Genomic DNA, 23,911 nt, shown 5'->3' with positions numbered 1-23,911 from the left:
CTGTCCTTGACTACTTAGCAACATCCCCAAACATCAGCACGTTATCACCATTTTCTCATCCCAAATCCAAAACACAGCCTCACACTAGCTTCTATGAAGAAAATTAACTCTATCCTGGCTGAAACCAGGACAATGGATAACTGAGCCTGAGAATCTACAGCAACTTCCAGTGCCTGCACAGTGAGTGCTGAGTGTTCTTCAGTGTCAGAGGTCAAAAATTCTGATTTGGTGCTAAAGAACAAAATAACTCTCGATTGGAGGACGTGTAAATGTTATTACAAGGATCTGGACTGATCCTTTCACTGTAAGGTGGTTTCACAGAAGCTGCATCACTTGCCTTTTCACCCTAAAACACTTTCTTTAATGCCAGGGACTGTATTGACCTAACCACCACTGCCTCTATCATTAGTTTTTCTTTCCTTATAATGAATTAATAAGTTGTTGATTTTATTATGAAAGAGCCTTAGTTAATGGACAGTTCTGCAGCTTACTAGGATGAATATGAGGGAACATGGTTTGAAGGGATTTTGTAACAAAAATATTTGCAGAAAAGAAGAAATCTGAGATGGTAATGCTTGCAGAGCTGTAGACAGGAGTAAAGAATGAAAGGTTCTCACTTTGAAAGCATTTAATCTCTAACACAACACAGAACAAGCCAAAACATAAGCACACTATCTCCTAGCTGACTTGTTTCAGCTTATAATGAATGAATATGCTCCAGATTGAAGTGTCACATTAATGTTCTACAAAATAGGAATGAGTTTCATCATCTTTATTCAATGTATTTCTATCTGTGTCTGAAGTACTGAACTATCCATTTTGCTTGGAAATACATTTGAAAGTGGGAGAAGTTGAAATGTGTACTCTTTATAGATATTAATAAAATACTTCTTTCTTTTTTTCTCTTCATCCCAAAAATAATAAGTAGAAGATAGACTGGGTTCTGGCTTTGGAATTGGAAAGATCTAGAAAACATAAATGTAGGAAGTCAACTGGCTATTTGGATGTAATATTTGGAAACTTTATGTATAGATGAAAAAGAAAGGGGGGCAAGAAAGTCCCATCAATAATATTTATGGAATTTTTGGTACATTTCTGGATTAAGGGTACTTTATGAACTGCTAGATCTTAGGTCAATGGAGTAACCTCTGATTTTAGGACCCTCTGCTGCCATCTTTCTATATATGAAATTCCCATTACTTATAGAAAAAGGTCAGCTTACTGAGGAACATGCTTTATAAATTATGTTTCCTGACCTAGCATTCCATTAATAACAGAATATGGTGATAAGTTAAATGCTTCCATTGCTGGACAACAGCTTAGTTTGATGAGGAACATAGATGAGGGGTTTTTGTCTGTGTTGCACATACATCTGTGTCAGAACTGTGGATTTTTATATTTTGCATTGTCTCTTTATTTGTTTCACTCCTGGCTAATGCTTTTTTTTTTTTCTGTCCTGTGTGAATACTTCTAGATGTTCGACTGGATCAGCCACAACAAAGAATTGTTCCTGCAGAGTCACACAGAGATCGGTGTGAGCTACCAACATGCCCTTGACCTACAGACGCAGCACAATCACTTTGCCATGAATTCCATGGTGAGTTGAGGGCATGCTGTGAACAGCAAGTCTGTGTGTGTGAGTGAGGAAAGGGCTAGCACATGAGGCCACCTCCAGTTCAGAGAGAGCTCTATGGACCTGTGAGAGGTGAAGAAAGGAAGGTCAGGCTGGGCTGTGGCAGCAGCCCTCTTTCTGGGAAGCAGAGTATTGATTTGTCCACCCAGGCACTGACATATGACTATTTGACTGCTCCTTGACTTAAGGGCAGCACAGTCCTGGGGAGTTTGTTTACATTTTGGAGAACAAATACAATATTTTTAAAATTTTTTGACATTTCTTTGACTGGGAATTAAGGAGAACTGTAGGCAGCACCTTAACAATTTATGCTTCTCCCCCCACACCCTGCTAAGGTACTTTTCAAAATCCTGAAAATGAGACGCTAATCAAGCTACCAATTGTGGCCACAGTGGGATTTTGGCTTTTTCAGTAATCAGTCAGTCTTTTTGAATGCAGCTCAACTTACCTTATTTAAAAAAAAAAAAAAAAAAAAAAAAGGCAGCAGCATTGCCCACTTTCCTATTCTTTCCAGGCATAAAGTATTTGTTCTGGAAACTGCTCTGCTTTTAGCACAGAAATGAGGACAAAATGTATTGATGTTTTGATTGTTGCACTGGGTTAGAAAAATGTGTGCATGCCCCCTGCTGCAAATGTACAATGCAGAGATGAGCCCTCTGAACGCTCGCTGTTGACTACACAAAAGCTTGCCCTGAGTAAACCAACTCCTGCAGGTGTACGTCTTCATGCTGTGCACAGTCAGACTACAGTTGCACTGGAGCTGAGTTCTCAAAGGTGGTGGTTGATGTTTAAGTTGGTGATGTAAGTCACGAGAGAGTCACACCCTACTATGCCACCAAAGGGCCTTGAGAGCACCCATCTGAAATATGAAAGAGGTCCTAACTACCTGAGGTCGTTAAAGGTCAGGTAAATAACTTCTCTGAACTAAATTCTACCTGTCATTTCCACCTACCTAGCTATTCCTCACTAAAGCACTGTGCTTTACTAGGGAGTTGCATAACAGTGGAAGATGAGAAATGTTTATAATGTCTATTAATGGATTTATTGTGATTATAATGGAAAGGAGCACTGAAAAACATGCTCTAGGAACCTGATTGTTAAGCTTGCCATCACAATGCCTTCTAGCAAAATACAGGATAGCATGGCCTGCATATAACACTGCTGCTCAGAAATCCTAACAAATAAATGTGTCCCGGAGGTTAGTGCATTAAAAGTCATTTGGCTTATGAAAGATGCAAAGTCTGTCATAATTCTTCAGAAAACACCATTAGAAGAGTCAAGCTGGAAGACCTCCCTTTATCCTTTTTGTGGCAATGTCTGGTACTATTTTCTTAAAATAACTGGGAGCTAAACTTGGAAAGAGATAATTGTTGTTAATAGAAAATTAGCGAGCAACAGGGAGGGTGCCACCTAATGGAAGAAAAATTATTTTCCTCCATTCTTCTTCTATCTGTCCCCAAGTGAACTTTTGGGAATGACGAATGCAAGGAAGTGAGACATTTGCAAAGATCTTGTGGGGAACTTCTGGGAGCAGGGACCTCTCAGCGCTGCGCTGTGACTCACAGCTGTGCCATTTCACCATCTCAGTGTGGCCACACTCCTGTCTAATAGAGCTGCCCAGGAGAGAGACCTTTTCGATTGAGGGGAAAGAGTGCAACACATGATGTGTCTCCCATTTTGTGCTGTCTCCAGTATAATCCACACACATGTATAGCCATATGGGAGCCCATACAGTCAGCGTGAATCAACCTACAAAGAAGATTGTCTCCTCCATCTCTTTAGCCTAGAGGATCTATGTGGAAGGGCATGAATACTGGGCACCTTTAACATTCAATCTATAAGTATAGTGAGAGATGGCACTCAATTCTGCTCTAATTAATTGGACTGAAATATATGACACTGTGGAGGAACCCCACAATATGACAAATAAACCAAACTATATATCTTGTCAGATAATCATCCTTATACAAATATAACTCAGAGGGCAGTACGCCTGTATGTCATTTTCCATATGCTACTTTTCTTTTAGCTTTAGTTGAATTTTAGACCCAGAATCGCCTCTGCCTATGGGGTGATGTCTTCCTTTAGGTTTTGGATCAACATAAATTCATACAGCAAAAAGGCACAGTTCATTTGACTTAGATTTCTATTTTAAAAAATTCTTGTGATATGCTCTCTCAATAGGAACTTCTTAAAAAATTCATCAACACATTTCAGTTGTTAAACAGAGATTACATAAGGATTTGTGGTATTGTTATTGACAGTATGGCGAAGTCAGGATAAAAAAGGTTATTGAAATTTTTCAGGATACAGATGCAACTGAGGACTATAATTTTCTTCTTCTTTTTTTTTTTTTTTAATCTAAATGAGGCCTCCACAGTATTTATCAGAAATATCAGAGTTTTACTCAGTGCTTGAAATTCCTTATGATCAAATAGGTTTCTCAAGATTTTCCACATTGCTGAAAAGCCTGCATTTGGGTTATGTGTCTGCACAATGGCCTTTCTAGAGGGGATTTCAATGCCAGGGTTGCACAGGATGGCAAACTAGGTGAGTTTTATAGCCTGTTGAGGTTGGCTTGTGGCATTAAACAAGTCTGCTGTCTTGCAGAGTGCTGGACAACCTACTTTTGCAATAGCAGATGTGGGGCTGTATCAAGCTGAAAGGACATTTGGAAAATAGTGGGAAAAGGGTAACAACCTTAAGCTGCAGGCTACTTGAACTAACCTGGAGCTGCTGTCAGCAGCGGTGCTCTTTTTCTCGCAAAGAATCTTCTCCACCTAAAAAATGTGGAGTGATTCCTGGTGTCCCCAAAATCCATATTGTGAATATGAAGGTGTTAGCATGCAGGAGACATCAGCTTGCTGCATAATGGTGTTGGGCTGCATACTAGTCACTCCATTTGTGGTAAAGCATGCAGAAAGAGCAAGAGGAGATTGAAACTAAAATGACTCTTTCCTGGCCACACCCCAGCTCCTGTGGTAGTCGGTAGTTTTGTCTCTTGGCACGCAGAAGAACTCTATGTAAGCCTATGTGAATACACTCTGTAGTAGGGATGAAGCCACTGCATTTGTTCCAGGCAAGAGCCAGTGATGGTCAACAATGGACTCGGGACAGATCGGTTTACCTGAATGAAGCAAAACCAGAGAAAGTTGGTTGATGACTCTGAATATAGTGGTAGGACATTACATACCCTGTAATTACATGCCTACACAGCAATCTGAGCCATACTTCCGTTGTTGGAGAAGTGGGATCTAGAAATATGGATTAGCTCTGTTTCATGTGTAACAACACTTTAGTTAAGGACAGTCTTGCTGATAACAGAGAAACTAGAGGGAAAACCACCACAGGGAACTGTAACTTCTTGAGGCACGATATACAAGGTCTATATGTTTTTCCCAGGTTTTCTGATGTTCAATCTGATTAGGTGGATGTTGGGGTTTTTTAATCCAATACAGTTTTCCCTAAGAAAATTAGTCAGTGATGTTAGAAATACAGAATCATGTGATTGCTATTGCACAACTGCCTTCATTCAACTGTCTTATTTTTGCAGCAACATGTTAGATCAGTCGTTCATGCTACCATTTGATTTCTGTGGGAGACAGTTGGAAAATGGCTAGTGCATATTATTTGATCATATTTATATTGCAGTAAGAGTAGGAGGTTTAGGTCACCGTTCTACGTGCTATACGCTTTCAAAGGAAGAAATGGTCTTTGCCTTGCAGCCTGTTGCTAAAGGCCCTGCTCCTAGATAATTGATATACCTAAATTACTTGTGTACATCAAGAGTCTTCTTGCATTAAGTTGCCCACTGATAAATATTTGTGAAGTTCAGGATTAAGTAAAATAATGCAGAAGGTGTTAGAGAGAAAACTATAGCTCCGGTGAATTTACTATTAGGTATGTGTTTATAATCCAGTATTCCTCAGTCTCTTCATGTAACAACCTTGGCTGCAAAAAGAAATTACAGGAATCTTTTACCAGAGAATGGGGAGGTTATTACCCTCAGATCTGTTTGCAGTCCCAGGTAGAATATTGTGACCCACCCAAGTCTGAAAATTTAAGATGCTGGTGAGTTTTAATAACTTAAAACATTCGTATCAGATTCATATCTGATGAGCTTTCAAGCTCATGTTAATTACAAACCTAAAATATTTAGCTACAGTGCTTTGGGTTCAATTCATGGAGTTTGGTTCAAGAATGACTTTTCAAACCCACTTAAATGCTGCTGCACTTTTTTGACATAAATCTGCTCTCTAAGTCTTGAGGGTGAATTAGATCACACTATAAACTCTTTCTCAGGAATTTGCTTTGTAATTGTAATTTTGCTAGAAATTTGCTTTATAATTCAGCTAGATCATTTCTTTATGCAATGTAATAGTCCCAGCAACTGTTGGATCAAGAATACTTCAGCTATCCTGAACCTGAGTAACCAAATAATGGAAACTTGAAGAACTCTTCTTGTTTGTGAGTCTTGGTGGTGTTTATGGCTTTTGAGTTGTTTTTTTTTTTGTTTTGTCAATATGTTAAAATCAGTACTGAGAGAAGATATGGAGGAGGACAATGTCACTGAGGATGGCTCTATGTTTCACAGGGAAAACACTACAAACTTCAGTGGAAGTTGGATCAGATCTTGGACCTCTGAGATGTTTTGATTTTTTTTTTCCCCCTTTTTATTTTACACTATGCCTACTGTCCTTTAAGCCTGGCATAACTAATAATAGTTAAAATACTCTCTTCAGTTCCTCTTGAAAATACACTCTCCAAATGTTTATTGGGTCACATCTTTTGTTGCATACTCTTCCTATATGTCTCTATTGGCATGCTGTGACTAAAGCTCCCTCTTGGAAAACCAATTTGTTACTCTGTTTTTTACAATAATTCTTCCTTTTAAATGAACGATGTGGGATGTGGAGAAGCCATGTATTTGAGGTAAAAAACTGTAGTGTGGTATTTTTCTTGCAAACAAGAACCATATTTATTTTTTTTCTGTGATTCAAGGCACTTTGTTTTCACTTCAGTTTCAAAAAAAATTATTTATCACAGCTGTATAATCCTTATACTGAAGCAATAATACTTTTCACAAAGATGAATATTTAGCTCCAACATTTTGTGAGCAATCTCAACAATCTAGTAAATTCACTAGAGGAAAAAAAAACAATGTTTCAATATGACACAAAGCATACTTGTTGTAGATCTGCACTTGGATACGTGGTATACGTGCCATTTGTTCCGAATGAAGTTATTCATATTTCCTTTGCCAGGCCTATTTTATGCTTGGATCCATTAACCTCCTTAAAGGATACGTTATCGCTTTCTGTGGGACATGCATAAAAATGGCAGTGTTCAGTGCTGGCATTACTGCCTATCCTGCTGTCAGGGAGTTAGCTGTCTTGACACTAGATGGAGATGCATGTTGTCCTAAGAAAGTCACAATATCTTTCAAACACATTACAATTATCATGTAAAGGCTAATGCTGTCTGTTGAAAATTCCCAACATTTATCTTAAATGAACGATATTTTTCTGTATGTGGGCTGAGCTAAAATGCCATCCAATATTATTCTGCAACAGGCTACATATAATTGGTCTTCTTATAGAAATTTAAAGGTTTTAAAGATACCTCATGAGTTTATTTTGTCACTGAAACATTCTGTTTTGGATTTATGTCTTAGAAACCATCTGTGAAATGAACCTAAACTCACAGTAACACAGTGCAAGCTGGTTATTTTTTATTTTATTTTAAAGAAGAACTCTTCAAAAATCAAATTTCACCTTCAATTAATCTGCAAAACCCTTCTCTTGCAGCCCACGTTCGCTGCTTGCCATCACAGTATCTCAACTAGTTCTCTAGGAAATGAGATGAACACAGCCAAGTTCCTTGCAGACTTAATGCTTCTCACTGCTCATTTTTCTTTTGTGAATGTAAGGTATTCTTTTTATACGTGTATTAGAAGAAAGTATTGTTCCAGCTAGGGTTGGAGGGTTTAATTAAGAGGGAAGGTCTACCAGCATGCCCACTAGATGATCAGGGCTGAATTAGTGTATGTCCCTGTGGGAGCTCATTCCACAATTGAAACTCCACTACTGTCAGTGCTTATTGCTGAGACTGAGCGTTGTTATCCTACGAAGTGTTAGGGACTTTAGCAGTGATTGCTTACATTGGAAGGAACAGCTATGTTATAAACATCGATGACCAGGATCAAGGCTCCGTTTAGGTGACAGAAATGGATTAAGAATTGGTGGACAAAGAAGGGTATGTGAACTTGCAAGGCATTGCACAAGGCTTTCCTAAACTGTAAAAGAAACTCTTGTATATCATGATGCTGAGATACTGCTGTGTGGTGAAATTCTTCTTCTGATCGCCAGTCAAGTGAACTTTAGAAGGCAAAAATCTCCTTTTTTGACGCTGAAATAAAGTCAATGAAAAATGAACTTTAACAAGGAGAGTGCTTTTGGAAAGTCTGCAAATACATGTGAAATAAAGGTTTTTCAATTGTAAAGGAAATATATTAGCCAAAACTTGGGTGTATGCTAGTGTCACTACAACAGAATGTCAATTGGAGTGCTTTTACCACTACTGTTAGACATTAATATATTGTTTTCTCAGTTTGACCTACTTATATAGCCATAAATCAGTGATCCCTCGCCGTCCTCTTTGGGGACACCTCTTAAAAACAAAACAAAACAAAAAAAATGGTGAGACTCTCTATAAACTTGCTAGTAGTGGATTTTCCAGCCTAAAGGAAAAATCAAGTCATAGACATTAGTTGCTCCATTTAATTTATTTCCTATTAGGGTAAAAAGATCTGTATAATAGTGATATAGAAAAGTCTCAATTTTTAAAAACCTCAGTTTTTAGAGGTGAATAAATTGGAGGGAAAGGAAGGTTTAACTTTGTAAAAGGTCAATAGTTGAATTTTGGCAGCATGGATTTTTGTTCAGTTTTACTCAGAACATTGCACAGATGGAAAAAAAAAATATCAAAAAAGTGGCTTACAATTTTATTCCATTTCAAGGTGGAAGAGTAAATGTCTTGCATTTCTTGGATTGTGGTCAATTACATGTTTTTCTCCTGAAACCAAATTCTGAAGTGCCTTGAGGTAAAATACTGCATTTTGCCTGAATCCACAACAGAGATCCCATCTTTCCCAATTTTTCCCAGAGATACTCTATTTCCTAATAATAGTGACACTTGGTAAGGGTCCTGAGGTACTAAAATATGTTCTGTCTGGTAGGATGTGCTATCCCAAGTTCCAGATCTTTAGCCAAGTGTTTGCTCTGTCTTGTTTTCCTATGAGACTTTGGACAAGTCTTATGTGACCAGGCCCCACTTCAATGTCTCTGCTTCACTGAGGTGGGAGAGATAAAGCGGAGGTAAAGAGTGCATGTGTCTGGAAGTAGGAGGTATTCCCATTGCACTAACTGTTGGAACTATATGGAAGAGCACATCGCAGGTGATACTGCACTTGAAGCCATTTATTCCTCAGAAAGCAACAAGGGAAGCTCAGGAGTCTGTTTCCTGAGCCAATTACACTTGGTGCACAAAGAATGGAGGTGTGAGCAAGTAGCTCCCAAACTGCTCCTTGCTTGGTGAGGGAAAAGGTATGGAGTTAGTGGGTTGGCCATAGGACAGGTTCTTCCATGAAAAATTCTCATCTAGGAAAGCTAAATTTCATCCATGAAAATCCTCATCTCTGTATAAAAAAATAACAAACAGACATAACAATATATAAATCTCCCAAACATAAATCAGACTCTAAGAACATCTGCTGTATTTCAACTAGTCTTACCTTTACCCTTCTACTAGTTAATCTATATACTGTAGTTATAGGGAACCAGGGAATTCAAAGATATTCTCCTCTATGCTCATTGCATTGCAATGGCTGAGAAAGTTCTGCAGGGGAAAAAAAAAGCGAGCAAGATGAAAAGCAACTATTTTTTACATGAAATCAAAACTTCTTCAGCAACTTTTCTTTTCCTTCAAACACAGCAAAGTTCCATGTCTTCATTTGGTGCAAGTCATCTAAGCTCTAGCAACTGTACTGATGCTACACTGCTTTCCACCAGAAGAGCTGACCTGAAATGTTGCAAAATTATCTTGGCTGAGGCTCAGTCATGATGATTTTCTGGGAGAAAGGCTTAAATATTTGGTTTCTAACCTAGTGGGACACAAAGAAATGTTTAACTGTGGCTGGTGGTCAAAATTCCAAATTATAGTATCTTTTTTAAACTCCAGAACAATTTTGATTAGTTTATCTAATTGTACCAAAAAGATACTTTTATTTCTTTAAAATCAATCTGACAATTTTGAGCCAAATCCAATTTTTAAGAAAAGGCTAAGATAAGGGGGAAAAAAAAACCTGGAGGCTAGGTATTGCTTTAGATTTTTTATTTATGTGACAGGTGTCACTCTCATGGTTCCACTAGGAAGAGTAGAGTGGCTGTAAGGGCTGCGGCCTCATCGTTCTTTCCTACCTACGGGTACAATGAGTGTACTTCATTGTTATCCCACATACTTTGCCCTGCTTCACAACTTAGTCTGGACCTGTGCCTGCCTTGGCAGTGCTTTGGTGTGTTTCGTGTTTGGATTGGCAGATACCTTTCCACATTGTGCTCCTGCTCACTATGATGAGATCCTGCTCCAACAAACACTTCCACCTCTGATTTATTATTTGCCCATGAGTAATACTGTTAAAATCATCAGGGCTGCATCTGTCGTTGTGCATAAGGGTCTCACAAAGTCTACGCTCTGAAATTCCTAAAGCCCTTTTGAAATACTTTAGTGAGACAAGAAAGCAGTGAGTCAACATTAGCGAAACACACAAAATTCTGGGATGTTCCTTTCCTCAGGTGAGGAGGAAAGAGAAATGAGAACTGTTTACATCAAATGACATTCCAGAAATCTGCAAGACAGCTGTCATTTGTCTTTTGGTGGTGCACCTTTGTAAGACATTGTCATGATAGCTATTTATTTTCAGGTTTACGTTCCTATGCAGAACAGGGGTATTGTAATGCAATTACATTGCTGTCCATAGTTCAGTTTGAGAAAAAAATATCCTCCCACTGCTTCAAGGCTGAATAAAAACCATTATGGAAAATTCTTATGAAAGAACAGAAAATATGACTCTTTTAGTAGGCTTTTTGAATCCTTCTAAATTCAGAATGTAGTTAGCTGGTATCTCTGCTGGAGAACAGCTCAAAATAACCTGCAGAAAAGATAACATTTTAACCGAAGAATATAATTTAATAGACATTTTTATGGAAACTCTTATATTTCTATAGAATATCCTTATGAGCTCCTTTAAGTTCTACAAGACTTTTCCATTTGTTGACACTGTGTGTCTATAAAGGATTGTCAGAGATTTCTCAAAAGATAGAAAGCAAACATTTTACTTATGGATATGTGGATATAGCATACAGAAATATGAAGTAATGCAACAGAAAAATCAAGAATAAAATAGAAGCAATGAGTAGACCCTAGCAGGTGAGTAAATAGCGAAAGTATGGCAAATTAGTTTTGGATAAATAAATTCAAGGGGAGAGAGGGAGATAACAGTGTTTAGATAATGGCATAGATGTGCAAAAAGGTTCCTAAGGGATGTATTTTTAGAGTGAAAGGTAGTATGCCTGCTATTCATGCATATTTAAGCGGGTGGTTGATTGCTCTCACTGAACTGCTCGGCTTTACTCCAACTGATAGTGTTTGGAATGTGTAATGAGAGCAGAGGGTGGTCACGGTCCTTCCTTCTCTTTGTTTACATGTGCTTTTTAATTTTCAGAATGCCTATGTCAACATCAATCGGATCATGTCTGTTGCATCAAGGCTTTCTGAGGCAGGCCATTATGCTTCCCAGCAAATTAAACAAATATCTAGCCAGCTGGATCAAGAGTGGAAGAGTTTTGCTGCAGCTCTGGATGAGCGCAGCACCATCTTAGCCATGTCTGCTGTCTTTCACCAGAAAGCTGAACAGGTGAGCTGCTTTTGTGACTGGCAAAATGATCCACTGCTACTTTGATAATGATGATGCTGCAATTATTACCTGATGGCTTTTGGCTTGTATGCAGTGAGGTTAAGAGCCTAGTGGATCAGTGTCTCAAAAACAAATAGTAACATTTCCTCCAAAAAACTGGCACGTGTTCTCTGAGTGGGTAAGAAAATATGTTTATGCCTTAGTGATAAGAAAGAATCTGATCAAAACTGAAGTGCACTGTTGCAGTAACATGCTGCCTTATTTCTATTGCCTAATATTTCTTCAGTGCTGTCGATAAATTCAGGATTATTATGGTCAGGGAAACAGTATGTATCTGCGCTCATATGTATATGTGGCATGTGCTATGTGCACAGGAACATTCACACATGTGCTATAGATCCGCACCAGGAGACAATTTCTAGGAGCCAAAGCACATTATTGTTAATGAAACTTACGGAATTAATTCCACCGCCTACTCTTGCAGTTCTCTCCATACTTTGCAAACTTTGTTAGACCTCACTAAGTAGAGACTTCAGAGCCAGCTAGGAACATCCAAGAAAATCTTCTGTGTCCCTGAACTCTGGTTTGTGTCTTTAAAAACTACCAAAATGATTCCATAATTTCATAGTTACAAAAGATTTAAAATATGGCAGTGAATAAACGACCTGCTTTTTTTACACCTAAATCAGGTCCACTTCACGATGATAGTTAAACTTTGATCATATGTTTATTACATTAATTTTCCAGGGACAAACACTGCTTTAGGGCTCTCTTCAGTATTGTTGAATGCTTTTTTCCCCAAGTAGTTAATATCAAAGCTACTAAGTAGATGTGCTTGATCCTTATAAAATGACCCATACTTCAAGTGTCCAGAGAAGAAATTATAACTGATAAACCAGAAACTGTGCCTCGTAAGCCAGAATAGATGTATGGAAAAGTTTAGCTCGAAGAGTAAAGATTTTCTTTATTGTTTGTTTCTGACCATAGAATTATAACGGATTTTTCTTTATCTTGTGTTTCCTATTGACAACAGGCGATAGCAGTAGAGCAATTACTTGCCCTACGGGGCACTTACTCATGTAAGCACACTCAGTGGTTTCTGATGGTTTTGATACACTAAGAAGATGCCCAGCACAAGTACTTTCATCTCTGTATAATGGGCACTGTAGTGTTTAGGTGTAATCTTCCTCTTAATTGTCAGTCATCGTATGGTCATAAAGAAAAATCAAAAAAGAATTTATATCCAGTTTGTTATAGTCACAATAAGAATGTTTAGGGTTTATTAATGAATTAGTTCTTTCTTGTTTGTTTGGTGTTTGGTTTTTTTGTGGTTTTATTTGGGTTTTTTTATGTGCGATCCCCTGTTTTTCTGAAGTGTCAGTCTTGTTTGGAATTTAAGAGGAGTTGCTGAGGTATTGTATAGCCTGAAAGGCTATAAAACAGAAAGCTGTATTGAACTGTCTATCAAGCTAGAGGTGAATTTTTTTTTTCTTCCTACCTTTTGAACACTGTCAAACCGGTTATTTTGCCTCAGCCTTAACTTGAAAAAAGCTACACTAACACCACTTTCAGCTTTGGGTCTTTTTCTTTACAATTGTATGGATGAGTCTGAAAAACACAGCCCTGCCTTGGCACCTCTTTGTAGGAAACTGAAGTTTGTGATGCCTGACAGAAGCTAGTCTCATTACTAAGCAGACGAGAGAATTTGCTAATTGTGAACAGCAGTTGCGCCTCACTTGCAATAAGAAACAATTCAGTGGAAGATAAGTGCTGATGTGAAGCCTGGAAACTCAGACTGCTGCAAAAAGACATGTGGGAGTCAGTGTGTCCATTAGCCAGGACTAAAATTTTGACCTTGCTTTAGTAAATCTGGTGGGAGAAACCAATGACCTGAATGCTGATAATTTAGTCATCTGACCTCTGTATAGTATAAAAAGTGAAGTGTTTGCAATTTGGTCTATAACTCAGTCTGCTGTCTATCAAACATTCATTCTAAATGTCAGTCTCTATTATTTGGCATCACCCAGGGTTTTGGTTTGTGGTTTTGTTTTTGTTTTTTTTTTTTTTTACTCAGATAAGGGCTTCATTATTTTACAATAAATAAGGCTTAAATCTCTGAAGCAAAGATGTAGATAAACCCATTATTTCCTCTATCCCAGATCAAATCCTTTTTTGCTCCCTTTGTTCTGTCAGTAAAGGTAGTCTTGTTGCAGATCCAACCATTTCTCCCACAGAGCAGCGTACCCCTGCTTCCCTTATACCAATCTGATACGCAGATTGTCTTTCCTTCTCCAGTGCGATAAGCTGCTACAGTTGCTTTGTTCATTCCTTCTTATTGATTGAAGTTCTCTGTGATGCCAACAGGAAGCAAGTCTATTAGGACTGTAATATTTCAGCCTTTGGCACACCCCAGCATGCAAGGAAGTTTTTGGCTTGGGACAGATTTCTGAAAAGCTCTACAATCTATATAATAGGCAAGCTGAGCAGGAAGCAACTTGTTTTTCAAGGTCTCTTCCTAAAGACCCCACGCAGAAAACTGCACAGAATATAATTTGTCTGGCTTGGAGGGATGAAAGGCTGAGTCAACCCTGCTGGGAATTGAACCTCACATCTGTCTTCACGTGCCTCAGAATCACATTGCTTTCCTGGCTCTTAGAGCAGATACATGTGGCATGTTGAATGGAACTTGGCTGAATGAGTTCCCGGATCAAAGCTTTTTTTTTTTTTTTTCTTTGTTCCCTTCTTGTTTGTGTGCACATGTGTGTCTTCCTCAATTTTTTTGAACACAATTTCTGCATTGTAAACCATCATCAAGAAAAGAGAAAAGAAAAGGGAAAAAAGTAAAGAAAGAAAGAAAAGACAAATATTACCAACTCAGCCTCCAGCCAGGCTTACGTCAGCATGTGCATTTGATCAAAAGCCAGTAAACCAAAATCCAAACAACCACTATGTCCAGGTCAAGGTGCAACTCAGGATATTCAGTAGATGTGTTTCCCAAATATCCGTTAACTCTACCTGCTACAAATCTCTTGGGTTTTTGTGGTGGTTTTTTTTCCTTCTTTTCTCTTTTTTGTTTTTTCCCCTCCCTTTCTCAGTCTAGCATGGAGATATTCTAGTGCAAAAGAGAATCTGCTTCTGTGTCTTTAGATATGTCTGGGGCTACTCAAAGTTGCAAGAGAACGTAGGAGAAAGTGCCTTATCTCACTGTGGTTTCAAGAGAACTGTGCTGATTTACAGCAGATGAGATTCAAGCCCACTAACTGCCAGATGGGGGAAGCAGACATACCAGGTGTCCTCCCTTTCTTGGATGTAATCTCTGAAAGTGTTCTGAAGTATTCATAAGATGTTCACTCTACAGATCCTGTCAGAATGAACAAATTAAAGTCTTCAATCAGCCAAGAGATCTCAACCAATTAATTCTAGGTCAGAGTCTACCTTCAGAAGTGCACAAGCAAAATTATTATTTAAGGTAGTAGGTATTAGGTGCACATGCTAGACATTTATGCTGATTCTCTGAAGACTGACCCTTGATCATTTGTTTCATATTACCTTACTCCCCAGCCAGGAAGACTACTGTTCTCATCTCTGCCTGGATTTCTCTTAGCACATCCTGAACTCCCCTATGTGAGGAAAGGAAATGAAAAAGAGAGGAAAACAAAAAAGAAAAAAAGGAGGAAGAATTTGAGGAAAGGGAGGAAAAGAAAAGCCAGTTGATATCTATAAGATGTAGGGATAAGACCAAGACAACTTCTGGATTAGATAAGGAAACTCTAGAAACAACAACGGGGAACATACAATTAGCCTCATACAAAAAATTCAGAGCATGAAGAGATTTTATAAGTCACCGACAAAAACAATTTCATGGCCTTCTTCCCATCTTTCCCCACAGCCATTCTGGAGGATGAAAGTACACTAGAGTTTGGTTTTAATTTCTCCAGGGCCTAGGGGAACCACCCTGGTTATCCTGCAGCTTCCATACAGAGGCCTAGCAAGACATAAGCAAGGACTGTGCAAAAAATGTGGAAAAATATGGACTATCAAATGTCTGAGCTGTGTTTTGGAGCAACCATGTGATACAGCAGAGCAGTCCCTGAGGAAAGCTGCTAAGAAGTGTTCTGAGAATATGTTATTACCTGACTTAATACAGAATTTGCAACTCGGGTGAATACATTGTGAGTCAGGGGCAAGGTGGTAGGCCATCAGTTCAAAGTTACTTTGGGATTGGATCAGGAGCACAAAGCTACCTTAGGGACTTTTTTATTTTTTAGGAGAAATTTTTCTTAAGTCTTGAAACACATGGACAATTACTGGAGCCTGTCATTTCAAATCATATTTAAGCAGCTTTTATGTTCCCAGTAGGAGCTATTCTAGTCTATGGGCTAACTAGAAATTTAAGCAATTAATTTAAATGGTATTGAGTATCCAGTGGATAGTAACAGCTCCTGTTCCAACCTAACAGTTAACAATTTACAATGTTAAATGCATCGTTTTTCGATTCAGATGAATGGTGATTTTTTTGTGATATGAATATGTTTCTAGCATGAAGGGTTACATTTCATAGTTTTTTGTATCTGCCACAGTGCGTGACAAATAATAAAAATTAACATAACTGCTTTTTTCAAAATACCCAAATCAATAGTCCTTTCCAAACTAACACTTTGCAAAAATCCTTAACAATTTTGCTCTCCCTAAGTGAATCTACACACACAGCACAAACCACCATGCACGGTTTCAGATCAGAGTTAAACACTGACAGGCTGCATTTCTTAAAACTTTTTAAAACAGATGATGTCAACTGCTGCTGCTAGTGGCAGAAGTGAAATTACTGATTAATTGTTGATGTGACATTGTCTATATACCATAGATATACAAGAGAAACATAGATGTGAGACAACAAAATGACAATGTGGTTGTGTGTATAGGACCTTCTTGAGACTTTTCCCACCTACTGTGCAAATCACAGTCTGGGGATATGGCAGTATATGAGTAACATGACTGTAAGAGGTTGTACTAAAACTGGTGGAATTCAACAGTTTTGATAAGAGCCATAACAGCATGATTTCAGCAGCCGGAACACTGGTCTATAAGGTGTAAAGGTCTTTTCTTCACTGTTTAGACCGAGAGGTTCCTGTAACAGCCCCAAAAGGGATTGATCTCAACTCCATGCTCTTAAAACTGTATAGAAAATTATGTATTATGTGAATTCCACTGCCTTGGCATGAAATACGATGACTTCAGCTTTACGCAAGGGTGTTTGGTGATTTCTTCTGAAGAGATTCAACAGATCAGGAGTCAAACCAACACAAGTGAACCTGCTGTCCTTGCCTCCAGTCTTCTAGAAAGCACAGTTTTCACTGTTAGATCTGTACTTTGTAGACATGAACATTTAGGAATTCATCTTTGTCATTGAAAAGAAGTGTTTACAATGCAAACACTTTATAGCCTTGATTACATAGCAGCATGGTGAATAGCTTTACACTGTTAATAAAAAGAGACATTGATGCCAGAGCTGAATTGAAATTCTCTGCTTTGAATCTCGCAGCCCTTCATGCTGTGAATGGCTGCTTTGCTAACAAGCCACAGGTGAACACTTCAAGAGTGGATAGAGCTGTGATCCTGGGGGTGGTTTTGTGGCATTATACATTCACCCTACAGGGCCTTGCATCTGTTGTATCATTAGCTGTTCTTTTTTAATAATAGCCCCAAAGTATGGCAGGCTGGTATAACAGAAAGATGGAGGAAGAGAAAATATTAATGAGAAGTAACGAGGTGGCATTAAGCAGTTAGTATGGACAAAATATGAACATGTGAGCTGTGTCATTGCAGTAAGCCCTGTTTAAAAGAAAAACAGGATGGGAACCTCAGAGACTAAATTCCTCCTTTTTTTTACAGAACAGGCAGCACCCAGGAGAGCTTCCCCAATTTGTTCTGCCAAAGTGCATCAGCACTGCTCTGGAGGCCTTTAAGAGTGGAAAAATATTTTTTTACACCCCTCTGCTCCCTGAAGCCATTTGGTTTCTGGCTGTCTGTTGAGGCTTCCAACCAAGGTGCTAAACCATATCAATTGCAATGGCAATGATTTTTTTTCTCCCTTTTTGTGGATGTCTGCCCACCAGGAACTGGACTGAGACCAGCAGCTCATTTTGCATTGGCTGCTTAGCAGCCATCAGATGGTAATGACATCTGATCACTGCTGATCTGGGCCAGAATCAAATGTGTGACCTGGGGGTTTAAAGCCTTGGTATCCTATTAGAAATCCCACTGATATGGCCCTGGGTTGGGAACTGCTTCAATACAGACTGTCTGCCTTTTACTGAAATCAATGTCAGCATTGATTTTAAATGGGGTTTTCTATTGCTGAGATTAGTAGTGTTAAGGACAGGTAAGCGACTGAAGGAAGATTGACAGCTGAGACAATGCTAAATACAGCTGGAGCTGTAACTGTGTCCTTTTGTGCTTCACACTGATGTTTTTTTCCTAAACATGTTGCAGCCTCCCTTTTTGGGATGCAATGTTGTAGCCTCCCTGCATGGTACACAAAGACTCTTAGAATGGGTGTTTTCTAAGCCGTTAAAGGAGCATTTATTTTTAATTCAGAAGAAACAGCAAACATTCCTTTGGATCTAAGTGTCCTTCAAGTACTGAGGAGGTGGCAGGAATGTGCTGTTACAGGGTGCCCAAAAGGACTCCTTTATAACTGTTACGTTTTCCTCAGTCCTTGCTGCAGTCATATGTGGCATTCGACAAAGTTTTCTAACATTGATGAGATGTTGGTTTGTGTCACTGTTGCTCATTGTTTCTGGAATTGTTTCAGTTCCTTTCAGGTGTAGATGCCTGGTGCAAAATGTGCAGTGAAGGAGGCCTTCCCTCAGAAATGCAAGACCTGGAACTGGCCATCCATCATCATCAGACCCTGTATGAACAAGTCACACAGGCCTACACAGAGGTACGTGCTTCTCAGAGAAGAATGTGAGTACCTGTGAAATGATAACATGTATTTAATTGCATTTTGGAACTTAACTTTTTGAAATGAGATAAGTTCTGCTTTCCATTTCTGCAACTTTTTCAAAGTAAGAGTCAGATCTAACCCCAGGCCATAGGAGGAGACTCCCAGCAATCTGCTTGTAAGGGCACAACAGGACAGTCTGAGGGACAAACCCCATAGAAGAAGTGTTAGCACCCCAAAGAAGGGCCACTTCACTATCTTTGCTGAACAGGGAACACCTTTAAGCCACCAGTAGCTTTACTCCTGTTGCTTTCTTTTTGTGAATGAGTCCTGGCTCTAGCACAGGTATGCTAATGGAAACAGAGGGTGCCAAAGGCTTGTCCCTTCAATATACAAAGTCATAGAGATGTCAGGTCTGCATTACAATGAATGGTGCAAAAGGCTGTTCTTTAGATAGAATCTAGAATCATTTAGGTTGGAAAAGACCCTTAAGATCATCAAGTTCAACCACTAACACTACCGAGTAAACCATGTCTCTAAGCACCACGTCAGATCACACAGAATCACAGAATCACTAGGTTGGAAAGGACCTTCAAGATCATCAAGTCCAACCATTAATCCAGCACCACCATGTCCCCTAAACCATGTGCCACATCCACAGGTTTTTTGAACACTTCCAGAGATGGCGACTCCACCACCTCCCTGGGCAGCCTGTTCCAATGCCTGACCACCCTCTCAGTGAAGAATTTTTTCCTAATATCCAATCTAAACCTCCCCTGGCGCAACTTGAGGCCATTTCCTCTTGTCCTATCGCTAGTTACTTGGGAGAAGAGACCAACACCCTCGTCACCACAACCCCCTTTCAGGTAGTTGTAGAGAGCGATAAGGTCTCCCCTCAGCCTCCTCTTCTCCAGACTAAACAACCCCAGTTCCCTCAGCCGCTCCTCATAAGACTTGTGCTCCAGACCCCTCACCAGCTTCGTTGCCCTTCTCTGGACACGCTCCAGCACCTCAGCATCCTTCTTGTAGTGAGGGGCCCAAAACTGAACACAGTATTCGAGGTGCGGCCTCACCAGTGCCAAGTACAGGGACACGATCACTTCCCTACTCCTGCTGGCCACACTATTCCTGATACAGGCCAGGATGCTGTTGGCCTTCTTGGCCACCTGGGCACACTGCCAGCTCATGTTCAGCCAGCTGTCAACCAGCACCCCCAGGTCCCTTTCCCCTGGACAGCTCTCTAGCCACTCCTTCCCAAGCCTGTCGCGTTGCATGGGGTAATGTATGTGTATATACTGTTGTCAAATATCTCAGACCTAAATAGGGTACATGGATTTTTCCTTTAAAAGAGGGTGCCAAGAATGCTAAGACTAAAACATACTCTCTGGCATTTTGTCAAAAAAAAAGTACAATTCTTCACTTCCTTTTTCCCCTATCCAAGCTGCAGCATGAAATAAAAACTACTGACAAACAGCCAACATCCAGTGCACCTGACTGCAGTGTTTAGTCCACTTTATTTTGCAAGAGGGCTGCAGGACCTCCCTGGCATCTGGGAGGAGTCCTTTTAGAAATGAGTCTAGTCTAGATGTTCACCCCAGGCATGGGCTGACATGCAAATTACCCTGGGGGTGAGAAGCCATGTACCTTATCCCTTTTATTCCGTTATTCATGCCTCCAGGACTCAAGCTTGTTGGAAAGTAATCCACAGATCACCTGAATGCATGGATTTAGTTGTATTTTTTATTTCCCTGTACTATGCTATGCTTGACTGTCTAGGTATCAAGGAGTTTAGCTCCTTGCAGGGTTTTCCAAGCTGAACAGGAGGACTGTGGTAGTGCTTGCTATACTTAGTTACCAAGAGGAGATTCCAAAACAGAACAATTCTGTACTTCCTCTGGTCATTTTGTTCTTGGAAGAATCTATAATATAAAATAGAAGAGAAAAGGATTTGCTAATCTAGGCTTGGTGGTAGACACACACCCATACACAATGAAGTTGTGCAGATACCTTGATGATGGATGTAAGGAGTGTTTGATAGAAATCTTTTGTTTTCCAAACACCTGCAAGAATTTGGGAGTTAGACAATTAGAATGAGCAAGCCTGCATTGCGATCACAAAGGGTAATTCCTTATTCAGTACTCAGGCTTCTCAGGAACAGCGGGTTGTGTGAGGAAACACAAAACAGTCCTGTTGACTTCTAGTTGCAACTGTGAATTTTATACATGTGCCTAGACAGGTGAAATTGAGGTTTTTTGATTGCACTTAAAAAATATTTCTAAAAAATTAAGTCAAATTAGGATTAAATAAAAAATAATAATGCTTGAAACTGGCATTTTTTTTATCAGCCCCAATTGTAGTTTTTGTGAAATGAAAATTCATTTAAAACTCATTACCAGAAGCAACCTTTAACATGCATATTGCTTTTGCTGGTGCTTCCTCAGAAAGCTATAACTTGTCACAGACACAGCTGTTTAAAACATTTCTATATTATTTCACTAATAAGTACATTTTTAAATAGTATGTAGAATTGCCAGAAAGGTTACAGTCTGTTATTTTAGAAATGTTCATCCCTTTTCCCACAGCTACATGGTGAGCTGAAAAGCCTGGATTAGATTTAGGAGTCCTGCCTCTTATCCATATGCCTATTTCTACAATCTAGCTAATGCCCCTTGCCCATAGAAAACAATGTTTCTTTCCTCAGAGCTCTCTATGGTGGGATGAAGAATGTAGCTTTTTATTTCCTTTCTTTTCCTGAAGAGTCATTGAAAAATCTCTGTTTCTATTTCTGTAATTCTAAGAGATTTGGAATAGAATGAACATTCCTTGGAATAACCATTTAATATGGGTATTTAATAGGATATTAATTAACATTTAATGGGATATATGGGCCCATTCTGTTCTGTTACAGAGTATAACAAAGCTGTTAAGAGTCACTGCAGGAACCGAAGAAGAGATGCCCGAAGAATCTTAGGGAGAGTCTTTTCTTCCATCTTGCCATGGTTGTAGCCATAATTATTTGCCTTCTTTCCTTTATTGCACTTGAGTGAAGCTCAGAAATAGTGGAGGCAGAGATCATGGACCTGATATGCAATCCACAGCTAAGCAGTCCTCTCCTGCGCTAAGCCAAGCTGCTGGTAGAACAGGCCTTCTTTCTTCTTCTGAGAATCAAGTGGTGTTCTTGCTTTTACTTTGGGTAGAACAGTGCTGGAGGGAGGAGATACACAAGATGTATGCCTTCGGCAGATTCCCCTCTTGCAGAAAGTTGCTCTAGAAGTGTCTAGCCAGGACTCATTTATATTGCTCCACCAGTGTTTCTAGCATATGAACAGCAGGAGACAAACTTGGGACACCCCTAGTGAGGACGCTACTGCTTTGGTAAAGATAAGGAGGGAGAGAAAGAAAGGTTTTCTCCAGACAGGCTGGAGCCTGGTTGATGGCAAGAGCATCTTGTTCACTGTGACTTGATTAACTGCACTTTACTGTCTGTTCCCGGAGGCATGATGTATTTGCTCTAAAGACCAATTTTTTTTCCTAGTGCAAACTGTAGCTGTTTCACAGATGGCACCATTAGTCTAGTCCCTTGCAAGGCTTTGGAAGTCTTTCTTTTTGGTTCACCCAAGGTCACGTAGCTTCCTACAGAAACATTTGCATACTGCCCATCCTAGCCGTTCTCCTACCATGAAGCCAAAATGCAGGAATATCACCATATGACAGGAGTGTGTATGTGCATTGTGTCAAGTGGAGAGTTAAACCTGCCCAGAGAGTGCAGCAGCAATTCTGTACTTTTCAAAATAAGTGAGAAATGGTCAAATTTGCTTTGACAAAGGCACCACTAGCACTTACACCTTACAGGGACTGCAAGTCATGCCGGGTGCAAGTCCATTCAGTTTAAGACTTTTGCAATACTTCTTAAAAATATATCGTGAGACATAAGTGATGCAACTAAGCTGGGTTGCTGATGCTTGTCTACTTGCACAGTCCTTGAAAAATTCAAAAAATTCACATAAAAAGAGATTTGGTGATTTATTTTTGCAGTTATAAGGAGAACATGGAAATGACTGAAAGAGCACAGTAGGTAGCTTCTCCATTTCTGAAGCTGTTCCCTTCCTTTCTGAAATCTGTTCGTTGGTGAGCACAAACTTTCTGTGTCCTTTGATTGGGAATGCAGTAATATTCACAACAAAAATACTTTCAGAAAATAAACTTTTTAAGTGAAAGAAATTTAGAGCTGCAGAAGATACGAAATCCTGGAATATCTATGTAACCCTTAGAATACTGAGTGCCCCTGGTTACCTGATTACCACTGTGCTCCTTACCATATATTTACTCCAGCACGACGGGACAAGCTTGTAGATTCTAATAGCCTCTGATTTGTGCTAATGATTATTAACAGAACAATACAAGCACTTCAAGTCTGGCATTTATCTCTGGCTGTGCAGAGAATAACTGGAAAGTTACACCCATCAGGGAAAAATCATAACTTGTAATCTCTGAGGCTTTTTAGACAGACAACAGGAACAAATTATCATGCAACAGGTAAAAGCCTAAATCCTATAGAAGAAAAAAGAGTAAGAGAGAAGGCTCAAGTATATGCACTCTTTCCCTTACACCACAATTCTGGGAGAACATTGTCCTGTCTCAGCTTCAGATGAAGCAGGGGCATACAAGCTGTTGCCTTTGAAATAATCTTTTTGTTCTGCATTGCTCCTACCACTGCGACTTTTTATTGTAAAGGTCTTGTTGTCCATATTCACCCACTAGTCCGCTCTGAAAGAGCACCTTTTTTGTAAGATGACTGAATTTAGTTTTGTTTTGATCGGTCATAATTAGTATACAGAATATTTTCACCCAAGGATCTGACCCCTCAAAATGGAATAATTACAGAATTATACTTCTGGGAGGCAAAAAACTGACATGCAGGGCCTGCCCTTGGGAGATGGTGTAGGTATGAATAGGTCTGTATTGTGGCACAAGGTTTCCAGGAAAGTTGTTCTGAGTAAAGCATGTCTGTCATGTTGTCTGTGCAACCACATATCTCCTACTGGTAAACTTTTGAAACTTTATTGTTAGTTCTGGTTCTGCTGTGATTTCTATCAGTGTAAATCAGTAGGGACTATACTAAAAAATCAGCAGGGACTATACTAAAAGCATTGTAACACCACCCAGGTGCAGATTCAGACCAACTGTGGGCCCAAAGGCCAGTAAGAGGAACATAGTGAATTTAGCCAGTGCAAAGCGTGACTTTCTGGTGTAAGAAGCTGCTCCCAAGTGTGTGCATTGCCTTGGTTCCCTGTTCCCAGTGATTAAATTGTTGCTGATTATCTTCCCACAAATAAAATAAGATGTGGTATGCCTTGTC

The 23,911-nt window shown here is 39.4% G+C and overlaps 1 protein-coding gene across 1 annotated transcript; it reads left to right on the top strand.

Moving 5' to 3' along the window:
- Nucleotides 1-1,474: 1,474 nt before the first annotated feature.
- LOC104628524 (kalirin-like) lies at nt 1,475-18,631 on the top strand (the record flags this gene model as incomplete). Its single annotated transcript, XM_010297147.1, has 3 exons — nt 1,475-1,597; nt 11,415-11,606; nt 18,421-18,631. Coding segments are annotated over 3 exons (474 nt in total), but the record flags the coding sequence as incomplete, so codon positions are not given.
- Between the last annotated feature and the right edge of the window lie 5,280 nt (nt 18,632-23,911).

This window comes from Phaethon lepturus, unplaced genomic scaffold, assembly GCF_000687285.1.
Source record: "Phaethon lepturus isolate BGI_N335 unplaced genomic scaffold, ASM68728v1 scaffold7001, whole genome shotgun sequence".
Lineage (NCBI taxonomy): Eukaryota > Metazoa > Chordata > Aves > Phaethontiformes > Phaethontidae > Phaethon > Phaethon lepturus.
This window is presented reverse-complemented; position numbering and strand designations above follow the sequence as displayed.